This window comes from Pan troglodytes, chromosome 18, assembly GCF_028858775.2.
Source record: "Pan troglodytes isolate AG18354 chromosome 18, NHGRI_mPanTro3-v2.0_pri, whole genome shotgun sequence".
Classification (NCBI taxonomy): domain Eukaryota; kingdom Metazoa; phylum Chordata; class Mammalia; order Primates; family Hominidae; genus Pan; species Pan troglodytes.
In genome coordinates this window covers 3,955,142-3,970,599 of record NC_072416.2, presented here as the reverse complement: position 1 = coordinate 3,970,599, position 15,458 = coordinate 3,955,142, and the positions used below count along the sequence as shown (strand labels likewise).

The 15,458-nt window shown below is 53.2% G+C and overlaps 1 protein-coding gene across 14 annotated transcripts in view; it reads left to right on the top strand.

Moving 5' to 3' along the window:
* Positions 1 to 15,458, top strand: part of IFT140 (intraflagellar transport 140) — a 102,634-nt gene that overhangs the window by 35,091 nt on the left and 52,085 nt on the right. For 8 of the 14 annotated variants that reach the window (XR_010152206.1, XM_016929149.3, XM_016929156.4 and 5 more), the window contains 6 exons: positions 3,865 to 3,992; positions 7,076 to 7,193; positions 9,125 to 9,255; positions 11,241 to 11,406; positions 12,413 to 12,475; positions 13,284 to 13,415. Coding sequence is in view for 13 of the 14 variants with exons in the window: in XM_016929149.3 (XP_016784638.1) it covers positions 3,865 to 3,992; positions 7,076 to 7,193; positions 9,125 to 9,255; positions 11,241 to 11,406; positions 12,413 to 12,475; positions 13,284 to 13,415 (738 nt within the window). In the remaining variant the exon portion in view is untranslated. The remainder of the gene's footprint in view (positions 1 to 3,864; positions 3,993 to 7,075; positions 7,194 to 9,124; positions 9,256 to 11,240; positions 11,407 to 12,412; positions 12,476 to 13,283; positions 13,416 to 15,458) is intronic. The other 6 variants (XM_054668642.2, XM_054668646.2, XM_054668645.1 and 3 more) reach the window with 1 other exon arrangement.

Below are 15,458 nucleotides of genomic sequence, written 5' to 3'. Positions count from 1 at the left end.
TCCTGGGGTCAATTCATCCTCCTGCCTCAGCCTCCCAAGTAGCTGGGACCACAGGTGCCAATCACCATGCCTGGCTAATTTTGTTGTTATTATTATTATTATCATTATTATTATTATTATTATTATTATATTTTTGTAGACATGCGGTCTCACTATGTTGCCCAGGCTGGTCTTGAACCAAGCTCAAGTGACCCTCCTGCCTCAGCCTCCCAAAGTGTTGGGATTAGAGGTGTGAGCCACCATGCCTGGCCACTAATTTATTAAGTTACAAAAGGAATACATGTCAGTTGTAACTAGTAAGGTGGCTCTGGCGTGAGTAAGGGTGGGTTAGTGATCCCTCATGACCCTTGTTGGACACCCAGCATGTCCTTCCAGGACACTATCCCTCCTCAGGATGCAGATGCATGGCTGCTGTTAGTGTTTGTGTCAGGGACGCAGTGACTACAGACACTTAGGAGCTTCCAGTCCTTAAAAGGACAGCTTCCTAGGCCAGAACTTTGGGGCCCCAGCCCTGCGTATGTTTCAGGGAGTCACATCTGCCCCATGGAGAACCTGAGGGGCCTCCCATGCAAAGGTCAAGTGCCATGGAAGGGGGTGGTATATAGGACCAGTTGGTGGTGGGAGGTGGGAAGGGAGGCAGGAGGGCTGGTCACCTGGACCCTCACCCTGAGGGCAGTTGAGGTTGAAGCTAGGAGTGACAGGGTACATGTTGTTGACCAAAAAGAAAGAGGCTGAAGCACAAAATGTGATTTAAACAGTCTACTTGGCTGGGCATGGTGGCTCATGATGGTAATCCCAGCACTTTGGGAGGCCCAGGCGGGAGGATTGCTTTAGCCCAGGAGTTCCAGACCAGCCTGGGCAACATAGTGAGACCTCGTCTCTGCAAAAAAATACAAAAATATTAGCCAGGCATGGTGGCAAACCTATGGTCCCAGCTACTTGGGAGGCTTAGGTGGGACAATTACCTGAGCCTAGGGAGGTTGAGGTTGTAGTGAGCTGTGGTTGTACAACTACACTCCAGCCTGGGCAACAGAGTGAGACACTGTCTCAAAAATAAATAAGTAATTAAGTGAGTAGTCTACCTGAGCCAGGATAAAGGCAGCTGCCCAGAAAACTCAGCCCCGAGGAACACTGGGCCTGGGCTCCATTTTACGTTTGTTACAGGCAGGTTTTTAAGGCCGAAAAGAGGGACCGGGCACAGGCTGATGTCAGGTTGTTGGTCAGGAATCCTCTTTGGTTGATGGAAATGCCATTGATTAGCAATGGGCTGAGCATTGGTGCAGGTATGGTCTGCGGCAGCTTATCAGGTTAGTTCTCAGCTACCTGTGGCGGCAGCAGGCAGTTTCCAGAGAAGAACACAGCTCAAGGGAGAGCAGGGCGTGGCTGCTGCCTCATTTAAGGTCTCTGGGGGCCTGATCCCTGAAAAGGACTTAACCTTCCTCTGATAACAGTTCTTTCCTTTCCCGAATTTTGACTTATTTTCTTGGCTTTGTGTCATTTTCTCCCTAGAAAGTAACTTCTGTGCCAGCGTAGTGGGGAGCCGAGCTTAAGGGTGGAGAAGAGTGAAGTTGTGGGAGACGCCGCAGGAGAGCAGCTCAGCCTGGCCCCAGGCAGCAGCCACCAGCAGAGCTGGAGTGGAGGGGCACTGTGGCTCTTATAAGGGGGGTGACCAGTTGCATGATGGGTGGCTACAGAGAGTATAGAAATTAGGATGTTCTGAGTTTTCTAGCCTGAGAGGTTGGGTTTGTCGTGGCACCTTTAAGACAGGAACTCCAGAGGCAGAGCTGGCATAGGGGGCGGGGCAGGATGCGAGTTCCTGGTGCCTTGGAGAGCCCTGAGGGGTGTCTAAGAGACAGTTGGAAATACAAGCTCTGGAGATCAGAAGCTGGGTCAGTGCCCTGAAGACAGTACTTTGGGAGTTGGGAATGTATTGACATAGAGATGTTAAAGAATGTAAGAGTTGAGCTCAGATCTGAACCCGGGGCCCAGCAGGTAAGGGGCAGGGCAGGGAGTGAGCTCACCGAGGAGCCTCCAGTGCTCTCTGTCATCATTAATAGTGTCAGCCCTGGCCCCATCAGCTAGTCCGCTCCCCCTGCTCTTTTTATCCTGTGTTCAAGCAGCCACTTGCTCATTCCATAAGCATTTATTAGGCTCCCACTGGATACATCAAAATGAAGTGAGCTTCCTCAGCTTGGAATACTCCCACCCTGACTCCAGCCATCCGTCCCTCACCCTCAGTTTCCTAAACACACTGTGCAGGCTCCTGCCCCTTTGCTGGCTTTTGGAGTCTGTGTTTAGATTTCCGTGCCCACTAAGTTCTCCTGGAGCTCTGCCCACCTTCCAGCCTGCCTTGTCACTCAGATTCTGTGCAGCTCCCATGCACTAGATCTGTGCCTTCCCTGCTGCCTTTCTTGGCCCCAGGATGCATTCAGCCGTTCGCATCTGACTCGCTGCCCCCACGTGGAGTGCCCTGGGGATGTGCCACTCACTTGTGATGCTCCTCCCCCAACCCACTGCTGGGCAGGGTGTAGGCATTCACTGGGCATTGGTTGAATTGAGCCAAGAGCTTCGCTTTGAAACTCAGAGGATTAAGGTTAGTCCCTAAAAGACACACCACAAAGCATGAGGTCTGCTCCAGCGCAACTGTGGGGTGACTGTGGGGTATATGCTTTCTTTTTTGTTGTTGTTTCTTTGAGATGGAGTCTTGCTCTGTCGCCCAGGCTGGAGTGCAGTGGCATGATCTCGGCTCACTGCAAGCTCCACCTCCCAGGTCCACACCATTCTCCTGCCTCAGCCTCCCGAGTAGCTGGGACTACAGGCACCCACCACCACACCCGGCTAATTTTTTGTATTTTTAGTAGAGACGGGGTTTCACCATGTTAGCCTGGATGGTCTCGATCTCCTGACCTCATGATCCATGCGCCTTGGCCTCCCAGAGTGCTGGGATTACAGGCGTGAGCCACCGCGCCCAGCCTGTGGGGCATGCTTTCTAATGTGCCGACTGTGGGACGTGCTTTCTAACGTGCTGGAAAGGCCAAGGTGATGCTTTGAAAATATAAATGATGCGAAATCACTTCCCAGCTCAAAACCCTGCAGTCTTCCAGTTTCACTTAGAAGGAAATCTCACTCTTCCCCCCAGCCTGCAGGAACGCCCCTGTGGCCTCTGCCCACCTGGCTGACTTCTTAAACATTTTACTGAAATACCCACACACTTAGAAAGAGTGGGTGCGTCGTGCCTAAGCGTACGGTGCAGGGGCTTTTCGCGGGTGGGACATTGCCAGCGTGTAACTAGCATCTTTCCTCTCCCCCACCGCCTCACCCAGGGTAACCACCACGTGACACAACATAACAAGTATTCCTGCTGCTTTCACATGACAGGGCCTCCACAGACAGGGCCCCCCAGAGCTCCCCGGTGGATGGAATTCACCCTCTCTCCGTGCCTGGCACTTTCCTGAGATCCCATTCTTTACCTACATGGCACTTACTCAGCTGAGATTACATATGTATTTGTTTGTCGACCACACTGCTGTCTGTTTTCCCCTCTAGACTGGAGGCACCAGAGCTCTCCTGAGGACAGGGCCCCATCCTTCCCCTGCAACACTAGAGTCCAGCAGAGTGCTGGGCACACTCTGAGCCGTCAGTAAACACTGAGCGAGTGAATGAGTGGAGTGTACAAGATTATCTGTGAACAATGTTCAGTAACTCACATGAAATATATCCATTTCTTGTGTGTACAAGGTTATCTGTGAACAATGTTCAGTAACTCACATGAAATATATCCATTTCTTGTGTGTACAAGGTTATCTGTGAACAATGTTCAGTAACTAACATGAAATATATCCATTTCTTGTTCCTTTTCCCCAGGGGACTGTCAAACAACTCCTCCTTTTCTCGGAGACTGAGGGGAATCCCTGCTTCTTGGACATCTGTGGGAATTTCCTGGTTGTAGGGACAGACTTGGCTCACTTTAAAAGCTTTGATCTTTCCCGAAGGTAAATTTTTTTTCCAAATAGAAGTGTGAACATTTTTTCAGTCAGTCAGGAGACAGTGTGATGGGTAGAAAGTGAGTTAGAAGCCAGAAGACTCTTTAGGTGCCCATTTTAACACCGACATGCCACTTGTGCTCTGGAATGCCTCATGTTGGGGCTCAGTTCCTGGCCTTTGCCTGGTGGTAGAGCCGTGTCGGGGAGAGGAGGCTTGAATAGTTGAAGCACAGGGAGTGGTGAGGGTGGGGAAGCTTCTATATGATGAGTGCATGACATTGTACATTTGTTGGAAATCATAGTGCTTTATGGTGCAAAGTGTGAACCTTAATGTATACAAATGTTTAAAAAATCATTCAGGCTAGGCAGGGTAGCTCACACCTGTATTTCCAGCACTTTGGGAGGCCAAGGCGAGAAGACTGCTTGAGCCCAGGAGTTTGAGACCAACCTGGGCAACATAGCAAAACCCTGTCTCTACAAAAACTTTTAAAAATTAGCTGAGCATGGTGGCATGTACCTGTAGTCCCACCTGCTTGGGAGGCTGAGGTGGGAGGATTGCTTGAGCCTCAGAGATCGAGGTTGCGGTGAGCTGTGGTTGTGCCACTGCACTCCAGCCTGGGCCACAGAGTGAGACCGTGTCTCAAAAAAAATCACTTAGAATGTTAGAGGACCCCAGGATGGAACACAGAAGGTAACAAAACAGTCTCACTGTGTTACCAAATGTATGAAACAGCTTCACTAAAGGGTGTGGGGGGAAAGTGCTGACCTAAGTGGCTCTGGGAGTGAGGGGAGGCCCTGGCGAGCACTTAGGCCGAAGGAACTGCACAGGAGCTCGGCTCTCTAGTGGAGAATTCTGCTCCCCACAGGGGTTGGGGTGAGCAACGCTGATCCTGTGATGCGTGTGCACTGGAATTGGACAGCTGAGCAAATGGAGGGTAGATGGCAGGAGCCTGGCATCGCGTGGTGGGAGTGGGAGTTACAGATTAGCAAGTGGAGGGACTAGAATAAGCCCTGGGAGAGTAAGATCAGAGGTAGAGGTGTCAGCATGAACAAATCCCTGGCTTCATGTAGGTAGGGATGACTCCATACACAGAATCGTAGGTCTGTATCAATGTACCCGTTGGTACACACATATTTCCTCGCTCTGTCAGCTGAGAGGGCCTAGAAGCAACAACCCTGTCCCAGCAGGCACACCTGGTGCCCAGACCTTGGTTTCTACCACCATCCTCCAATAAAGGAGCTATGGATCCTTGGAGAGATGCTGACTCTAGGACCAGGACAGGAAATGTACAAATGAGCTGGCAGCATCTGTGCTACCCGAAAGTGAGGAAGCGCTAAAAACAAAGCAAACCAAAAAACCTCATAAAGATGGCAGGGTGGGGGTCACAGAGACACAGAACCCACCAAAAGAGGTCCTAATAGCCAAAGCTGGAATAATTGGAGCAACAAAATAAATAAAGCAGGCCAGATGCGGTGGCTCATGCCTGTAGTCCCAGCATTTTATTTATTTATTATTTTTTTTTTTTCTGGGTGGCCCATTTCATCCTGCAAGTCCCAGCACATTGGGAGGCCAAGAGAGGTGGATTGCTTAGGCCCAGGAGTTCAAGACCAGCCTGGGCAGCATGGTGAAACCCAATTTCTAAAAAAAAAAAAAAATTAGCCAGGCATGGTGGCTTGCATCTGTAGTACCAGTTACTCAGGTGGCTGAGGCAGGAGGATCACTTGAGCCCAGGAGGTCAAGGCTGCAGTGAGCCAAGATCACACCACTGCACTACAGCCTGGGCGACAGAGTGAGAGACCCTGTCTCAGAGAGAGAGAGGGAGAGAGAAAAGGAAGGGGAGGGGAGGGAGAGGAGGGGAGTGGAGGGAAAAGACAAAAAGAGAGAAAGAAAGAAAGAAAAAGAAAGGGAAGGAAGGGAGGGAGGGAGGAAGGAAAGAAGGAAGGAGAGAAGGGAAGGGAGGGGAGGGGAGGGAAGGGAAGAGGGAGGGAGGAAGGAAGGAAAGAAGCTTGAATTATATACCAAAGTAAAAAAAAATGACTATGTGTGAGTCCGAATGATATGAGTAAGTCAATAAATAGGGGAGAAGAGACAGATGTCCCATAGAAAAGAATTCCACGGCCGGGCGCGGTGGCTCACGCCTGTAATCCCAGCACTTTGGGAGGCCGAGGCGGGCGAATCACGAGGTCAAGGAGATCGAGACCATCTTGGCTAACACGGTGAAACCCCGTCTCTACTAAAAATACAAAAATAAATTAGCCGGGCACGGTGGCGGGCGCCTGTAGTCCCAGCTACTGGGGAGGCTGAGGCCGGAGAATGGCGTGAACCCGGGAGGCGGAGCTTGCAGTGAGCAGAGATCGCGCCACTGCACTCCAGCCTGGACGACAGAGCAAGACTCCGTCTCAAAAAATAAAAAAACAAGCTACCACTACATACTTTGTATTGATTATGTCAGCAACAAACTAGAAACAGCTAAATGTCACTGGCAGGGGACGAGTTAAATAGCTCAGTGTGTCCCTATGACGGGAAACTGCAGCTGTCACAGCGGGCGATGAAGCAGTCCCCACGTGCTATGAAAAATCGCGGAAACAGAGCATAAGGCACAAACTCCAGGTATAGAACGGCGTACAGCAGCGTTGTTTCGGTTTTTTTTCGTTTTTTGTTTTTGAGATGGAGTCTCACTCTGTCGCCCAGGCTGGAGTGCAGTGGCAACCTGCAGTGATCTTGGTTCACTGCAACCTCCGCCTCCTGGGTTCAACCCTCAAGTAATCTGCCTGCCTCACCCTCCCAAAGTGCTGGGATTACAGGTGTGAGCCACCACGCCTGGCCTAGAACAGCATTTTTAATAAGCTACTTGAACAAGAGGAAGGGGACGAAGCACTCATAATCGTCTTTGTTCGTAAGAGTACCTGAGGTGGAAGAACTCACCCTGTGTTTTGCGTTTGCCCCCCCTCATGGTGCACACGCGCCACCCAGGGTGAGAAGCAGCCTAAGAGCTGTGCAGTACTCATCCGGTGAACAGAGGTTTCAGGGTGGGCGGAGAATTGGGAACTGGGCCTCTGGCGGGCACTGAGGTCCCTCTTCCTCCCTGCAGAGAGGCCAAAGCACACTGTAGCTGCAGGAGCCTGGCGGAGCTGGTCCCTGGGGTGGGGGGCATCGCTTCTCTGCGGTGCAGCAGCAGTGGGAGCACCATCAGCATCCTCCCCAGCAAGGTGAGGCCACCCCTCGTCCACTCGCCCACCCCTCGTCCACTCGTCCACTCCGCCTCCTCACCTCTGTCCTCCCAGGCCAGGCCTCCTGCCTGCTCGTGCCTCTCTCCTCCTGTGCAAGTCTTCCTGTCCTGTGTTCTGTTCAGCCCCACTCTCCTTCCCCTCCTCTCCCCGGGTCTCTCCCTCCCACCTTCTCCGGGAACCTCCCCAGCATGGTCCTCACCCAGCCTCTGTTCCTCCCCAACCTGCCGTCTTCTGTCCCCTGCCTTTCTCCAAGTCCTCCTTCATGGAAACAGTCGATTCCTTGTCGGAGAGTTGCTCACTTCCCTTCATCCCTGCCTTCTTCATCCCACTCAGTTTTCTTTGGCACGCGAGGAGGCACAGGACTGTTGGAGAGCCCTCAGGCGTTCCACTCAGAGAGGCAGGGTGATGTTGGTGTGCAGAGGGCTGGCGGCAGCCACATGGAAGGGTCTGGCAGGGGTGGCAGGGCATGGCAGCGCTGTTTGGAGCCGGTTGGTTCCTTCCCTTCCGCTGGTGCCGGTTCCCTTGTTCATTCGCTCGTTCAAGGGCCGTGACTGATCTCCTGCCGTGGGCCAGACGCTTTGCTAGGCACCACGGACACAGAGGTGCTCAGGTGAGCGCAAGGACCCCGCCCACTGCCTGTGGATGAGCAGGGAAGGAGGCATGTGTGCTTGGAGGGTGTGGAACTGCACAGCATTGCGCTGCTGTGGAGCTCGGGCCAGGCCTGCTGAGGGGGTGACGGCCCAGCCAAGGTTGGGGCGAGAGTGAGCGGGTGAGGACTGGTGGGGACAGCAGAGGGCAGAGGGCAGAGGCCGGCATTGGCAAAGCCTGTCCTCATCGAGGGTCTGCACTCGTGGTGAAGGGCAGGGCCGAGGCTGACGCAGGTGGGACTTTCACCTCAGGGCAGAAGGATGAGGATAATGTCAATATCATCTTTCTGGAGGGTTCTTTCTAGAAGATGAATCAAGGGGTCGGTGGGTGCGGATGCCTAGTTGGTCCCCGTGGCAGCCACTGGAGGGCTCGAGCAGCTGCAGTGGGGCTTGACGATGGACTGGCCGAGGGGTAGGGCAGGACAGGGCTGCAGAAGGCGTTTCTAACCTTTGCAGCCAGGTGGGAAAGGAAACTGGGTGAGGAGATGTTTGCTGCAAAGGTGGATGAGCAGAAGGGCAGGTGCCTGGGAGGCAGCCAGTGGGCAGTCCCACACCTGGTCAGAAGGGAGGGCCAGGGCTGCAGGCGGAGCTCAAGGGACAGGCGAGAGGATGTCCCCAAGGAGGAAAAACAGTGGCCACTGTGGCCCTGAGAACCCAGATGGGGCCTGGGAAGCCAGGTGAGCAGGTGCCGCCAGGGAGGTGGGGCCACTGGGAGAAGGAGGCAGCCAGGAGCCTCAAAAAGGTCGAGGGTGCATTCTGAGGGGTTAACACTGACGGGAAGACCCAAAAGAGAGAGAAAGCACGGGGTCCCAGAGGTGCCATGGGGGAGAACACGGGGCTGGGAGGAGGCAGGGGCTGGCAGAAGGGGCCTACTTGACCATGGCAGAAGGAAACAGTGGAAAAGTTCAGCTGTAATAAAGGAGTTTCAGCTGAGAACGGTTATCCCGCACCTGCAATCCCAGCTGCTGGGGAGGCTGAGGTGGGAGGATCACCTGAGCCCGGGAGGCGGAGGCTGCAGTGAGCTAAGATCGCACCACTGCACTCCATCCTGGGCAACAGAGCGAGACCCTGTCTCAAAAAACACCAAAACCAACAAATTATGAATATTGAAAGCATGCTAGTCCTTGGAAGCTGAGTGGCCTGTGGACTTGGTGACACTGGGTGTGTTTCTCTTGACATGTGCTGTGTCAGCCCCCTAGCACAGCCCACAAACCCGCTGGTCTGGGCAGGCGCCGTGAGCTTTCTGGTTTTCTCTTCTCCTAGGCTGACAACAGCCCTGATTCCAAAATCTGCTTCTACGATGTTGAAATGGACACAGTGACCGTCTTTGACTTCAAGACTGGACAAATTGATCGGAGAGAGACGCTGTCCTTTAATGAGCAAGAGACTAATAAGTAAGATTGTGGTTCAGGAGGATTTTGTTGGAAAAAATGATGTTCAGTTACTTCTCAGCTTCTGGGCGTGTTGTTGCTAAGTTAATGCGCCAGCCTTCAAAAGGCCCCAGCAGGCACCAGTAGGAAAAAGAAAGAGGAAAACAGAAGCACACTCTGGCAGTGCGTAGATTTGAGTTCTTAGTCTCTGTCCTTCAGGTGGAAGGTTCTGGAGTTAGCTGAGTGGAAACTGGAACTTCTGGAAGGGTTCTGGCCGGGAATCTGTAGAAGTGGCCCATGAGTCACTGCAGGGAGAGAAATGTGGTGACCTCAGACCCATCCGCGTCTCTGATGTTGGGGGGCATTTGCCTGTTTAAAGAATGTACTTCTAGGGAGAATAATCGTCTGTCTTCACTATATCTGGAGTTCCTTCGTTTGGAGAACTTTGAGTGCTGATGATAGTTCACTCACAGTTCATGGTTGATTCTGCACAAAGTGAGGCACAAAAGCAAAGTGGGCCACGGAGCTGAGCCCGCCCAGCCTGCGTGAGCCAGGCCTGCAGGACAGGAAAGCAGGACGGGCACCCTGGGGCCTGCATATGCTCACAGAGGAGCAGAGCAGTTACAAGGCTGGGCTCGGGGGTGGTTTTCTCTCTTTTTTTCCCTCCTCCATTACTTGACCACCATCAGACACACCCCTTCTGTCCAGCCCCCCTGGATTCCCCCTGCCTCTCCCACACACCTTTCGCCTCAGATCCAGTTCTGGAACCTTCTTTCACCTGGTGGCCTCATTTCATCCCTCTGCCGGTGACTTCCTGTGGAACTCTCCATCTTCACAGCTCACCGAGTGCAGGCCCCATTCTCCCACCTCAGACAATGAGGCCTGACTCGGCCAAGTGCCAGCTCTCCCCCTGCTGCCACTGTTCTTGGGCCGCTCCTCGAACCCTTCCTCTAGTCCCCACTGCCCATCACCCAGGTCCGCAGCGTTTCTCATACCAAAATGTCTTTTCATTCATGCTTTTCCCTCTCGACTCTGCGCCTGCCGTGTGTGGCTTCCCCTGGGAGCTGTGGGAGCCTCTGAGTTCCTTTCTGCATTCGAATCTTGCCCCCTTCCTTCTGTCCGTTCCCGTCCCGTACCAGGCCGGTCTCACCTCACGGGAACCAGCTTGTGTCCCCGGGCTCTCTGGGCCTCAGAGCTGCCTTGTCTGGAGCATGGCACTCGCCCCTCTGCCCTGCTTTCTGCTCTGCTCTGCACTGGTGCCGAACGTGGCTGTGAGGGCACCTCCATTGCTGGGTGCAGCGGCTTACTAGGGGATCTTCATGTCCTGCAGCACCGGGTCCTGTCCTTCTTCAGCAGCCATGGGTCGTGCTGCCCGGCAGGGTCCCACTCTGCAGCCTGGGTTCGTGACACCCTGGGGGCGGCGAATGAGGCTCATAGCCCTCCTCACCTTGGGCACCTGCTCTCTCTTGAAACCTTGTGTGTCGTCTGCCGGCACATCATTGTGTTTCCCCACAGCATTTTGTTGAGTTCTGGACCCATCCAACATAGAACTTTAGAGATGGGAGGGACCTGGGTCCAAGGGGCAGCATGGCACAGGGACCGGTGGGGACAAGGAACCCGGCATGACCACAGAGCCAAAGCCTCGACCCCGCCCAGCAGGGGGTGCCATCCCACCTCGAGGTTGGCCTGCTGGTCCTGGAAAAGGAAAAGGGTCCCTTTTGCTTTGGGGATTCTTCTGGGCCCCCATAAGGCCTCCAGAATCAAAGCCTCATCTTTCTGTAGTTCTTTCAAACTGGGCTTTGCTCGGACCCTTAGCCCAGTTGTTAAAATCTGAGAACACGTTCCAGTAGGGCGCATGGCAGTGAGACCCCAAAGGTTCTCCCAGAGCTGAGCGCGTGGACACCATGGTCTGGGACAGCACCTGGAGGCCTCGGGAATGTGTGTGGGAGGGAGACTGGTAGCAGGAGTGCCCGCCCTGGGGTTGAAACGGGTCTTCCTTTGTCTTTTAGGAGCCACCTCTTTGTGGATGAGGGACTGAAAAATTATGTTCCCGTGAACCACTTCTGGGACCAGAGCGAGCCCCGGCTGTTTGTATGCGAAGCCGTGCAGGAGACGCCGCGCTCCCAGCCTCAGTCTGCAAACGGGCAGCCCCAAGATGGGCGCGCTGGCCCTGCGGTACGCTCTGCCTGTTGTATTTGAGTTTAGACACACTCAGTGGCCATTTGACAGACTTAAGATCTTCATGGGCTGGGCACGGTGGCTCACGCCTGTGATCCCAGAACTGTGGGAGGCCAAGGCGGGAGGGAACGCTTGAGCCCAGGAGTTCGAGACCAGCCTGGGCAATATATTGAGACCCTCGTCTCTAAAAAAGAATAATAATAAGAATTAATAAAAAAAAATCTTCCTAGCATGGGGTCTGGGAAAGGGGTCCTGAAAATTCGTTCACGTGGAGTAGAGCATCTGCCTCACAGCTCCCACTGACGGCAGCGTCACTGTAACCTCAATGCCACCTCTATGGATTTGCCATTGCTAGGTCTGTTTTGAGCTATGCAGAAAAGCTACGGTGTGTGGTGTCTCCTCTTTGAGGTTTATGCCCATGGGCCAGCTCCACACTTACTGTCTGGTCTGACCTGAATGGCATTTTTTTGGTTCTCTTGTCTCAACTGCTACATGTGATTCTCTCTCTAGGAAAGAAATCTTTTGTTTGTTAGTTTTGTTTGTTTTTTGAGTCTCTCTCTGTTGCGCAGGTTGGAGTGCAGTGGTGCAATCTCAGCTCACTGCAACCTCCGCCTCCCGGGCGGAGTGAGCCGGGATCGCGCCACTGCCCTCCAGCCTGGGTTACAGAGTGAGACTCTGTCTCAAAAGAAAAAAAAAAAGTTATCTGCAGTCATTGTTGATACCCTGAGTTCAGAAGCAAATCCACCCTTGGTTCTCAGGCGCTGAGCGGGAGGACACTTCCAGGTGGCATCTCCACCACCAGAGCGGGGAGGGGAAGACACTGCCCGAGGCGCCACTTCAAGATACAGGCTGTGGGGGTGACCCAGGCAGTCGGGAGGACGGGCGGGCTGGCACCTGGGGAAGATGGAGACGTGGCAGGGAGGTAGGGCCGTCTCCTGGCAGTTTGATCCTAGGGCTCTTTGTCTGCTCTGTGATGATGCGCCCTTGTCTGAACTCACACCAGGTAGCAAGGAAAGGCTTTGCCTTCCCTTCTCCTCTTCTGGTTTCCTGTCCAGAGCAGCTGCAGGTATGGGCGCATGTCCTGGTGTTGCTTGTTCTGCTTCTGTGCAACGGACCCGCAGAGCATGTGGTTTCTGTGCTGCGTGTTCCCTGTTCCTTGAAAGCAGGGTCGGGGCTCTTTGTTGGTGGTGCCACTGTTGATTTTTTTTTCTTCTTTTTTTTTGAGACGGAGTCCTGCTCTGTCACCCAGGCTGGAGTGCACTGGCATGATCTCGGCTCACTGCAACCTCTGCCTCCCAGGTTCAAGCGATCCTCCTGCCTCAGACTGCCGAGTAGCTGGGACTACAGGTGCCTACCACCACGCCTGGCTAATTTTTGTATTTTTAGTAGAGACGGGGTTTCATCACGTTGGCCAGGCTGGTCTCAAACTCCTGACCTCGTGATCCGCCCACCTCAGCCTCCCAAAGTGCTGGGATTACAGGCGTGAGCCACTGTGCCCAGCCTGCTACTGTTGATTTTTAAATCAGAGTAAAGCCGCCAAAGAGGGAGAACTTTTAAACCATGAAAGCTCTTTTGAGTTGCAGTCACCAATTCAGGGTGGGAATGATGAGCCTTTGCTGCAAGAAAATCAGTCACTTGGGAGAGTCCAGTGGTCGCAAGCTGGACGAGGTGCGTCCTTCCAGTAGGCGTGTTGGTTTTTCCCAAGTGGAGCAGATAAAAGGTGGTGTAATCAAAGCAAAGCACCCGACCCCACCATGACGCAGTGTGTAGCAACGACCCCACCGTGACGCAGTGTGTGTAGCAAAATGGCACTCATACCCCAGAAATTTATGTAAGTTAAAAAAAACAGAACAGTACTTTTCTTTCTCTCCCAGGCAGATGTTTTGATCCTGTCCTTCTTCATTTCCGAAGAGCACGGCTTCCTGCTTCATGAGAGCTTCCCCCGGCCTGCCGCCTCCCACAGTCTCCTGGGGATGGAAGTGCCTTATTACTACTTCACAAGAAAGGTACGAAGCCACGACATCCGCACAGGTGTCTTCTGATCTCTCCCCTTGCCTGGCTGGGCTCTTGCAAGCATCCCAGGGAGCTGAAATGTGAGTTAGCCCTCATGGCTCTGCCGGGCTTCCCTCTCCGTAGACAGCGTCAGCCATCCAGTCTCACTTGTCGCCTGAAATTCCAGCAAACACTGCGGTCTTTCTGGGGAGAATTGGAAGTGGTTTTGCTCTCAGGATAGAGAGAACTCGTGCTAATGAGTGCTGTCTCCGGGTGAAGGAGCTCTCGGGCAGGACTCAGGACTCTGCACCCTTCCCCCTTGCCTTTTCCCCGAATGCTGAACACCTTTTTAGCTTTTCTGTCTTTCTAAAATTCTAGCTGCCTTCTTAAAATTACGCATTTCTATATTCACTGTAGGGATCTTAGGAACTACAAAGAATGAAGTAAAGACCCAAACAGTACAAATCTCCATAATCCCAGCCTGGAGGCAGCCACTGTGGGCAGGCTGGTGGCTCCTTTCAGTAGGGTTCTGGCTTCTGGACGCCCGTCCGTGTGAGACTCATGCATGGACGTGTTTTTAAGTTACTGAGAGAATGGGATCGTCATCAGTACACACACCCCAGTAGGTTCTTTTGAACAAGTTATTTACTTCTCTGCGACTTGGTCCCCGTGTCTCCAAGGTCCCTTTTGGACCTGAAACAGTCATTCTCTGCTTCTGAGAGGGTGTGCTGATCAAAGGATCTGCAGCTTCTCTGCAGAACAGCAGCCCACGTGTGCCCCACGAGCATTCTGAGACCCGGTGGAGTGCCTGGCTCTGAGAGAGCTGCTCCCCTCGCTTCACTGACCTGTTGTTCTCAGCCTCTGGGAGCATCCCGAGTCACGTGTGGGGATTTTTCAGAGAGGAGCCTGGCTGACCTAAGGCTCAGACTCAGGTTCCAGCTGGCGCCGGCCTGTGAGCCCCACAGGGGTTCTGCAGGCGGGAGGCAGGGGGCCACCAGCTTCCACCTTTCGGGACCTAGGATGCCACCAGCTGCTGCTGCTTTTATTTCTGTGAAACATGGAAGCTTCTCTCCTGTTACACACTCCATCAGCAAACAACACGCACAGAGTCTTCCCTGCCTCTTCCTGTTTACTGTCAAATCAGAGGAAGGACTAAACCGTGTAGACTCGGACCTGGATTGCTTTTGAATTTCCACACGCAGTGGCTTATCAGTGTTAAGAATGAACTCTGTACTTTTCTAATTTTCTTCAGTAAGCCTGTGTTACTTTTATAACCCAAGGTGGGTCGAGGGAGCATTTAAACTGGGACAGAGGGAGCGTAGACCCCAGAGGGACATTCCGAGAAGGGGAAGGACAGGCAGCCCTGCATGGCCACAGAAGCCAACACAGATGCTAGTGCACCAGCAGCCACCACGGTGGACCGCGGGCGCACCGGCTCCACACACACCCCTGAGCTGGCGTTCACCTTCATAGGACCTGGCATAAAGGACACGGTGGTGGTGGGGTGGGGCACTGCCTAACTTGTGACAATGACGTGACCAGGTGTGTGCTGGCCTCTGGTCCTCAGGCTCTGCTGGAACCTTGTGTGTGGTGATGAATTAACAGCATTCACACAAACGCGAACCTGGGTGCGGTTGGCGGCCATGTTCCTGGTCACCGTGTAGAGCCAGGCTGCGCAGCCAGCAGAGGCTGGCGTGGTGCTGGTTTATGTGTCACACTGTTCCCTGCGGTGGAGGCAGTCTGGCTTCATGAAGACTGGGAAAGCATCGTGTGATTTGCCAAATCGAGGGCTCCCTGCTCTGTCAATGCGCGTTTCCTTAATTCCCGTATTTTAATAGACAAGTGTCACCAGATTGGCATTCCTCTGAATTTCATGCTGGCTTTACGTTTCTTATGTGCTTTAATTTCTCTTTTATTTCAGAACTCAAAGCATTAACAATGTTTTACATTATTTCTGTTGAGTTTTTCCCCATTAATTTTGCATGGTGGCGTTTGTGTCTTGCGCACACTCATGCATCTGTTCTTTTCTCTCTCGTTTCTCACCTTCCCGCATGCGT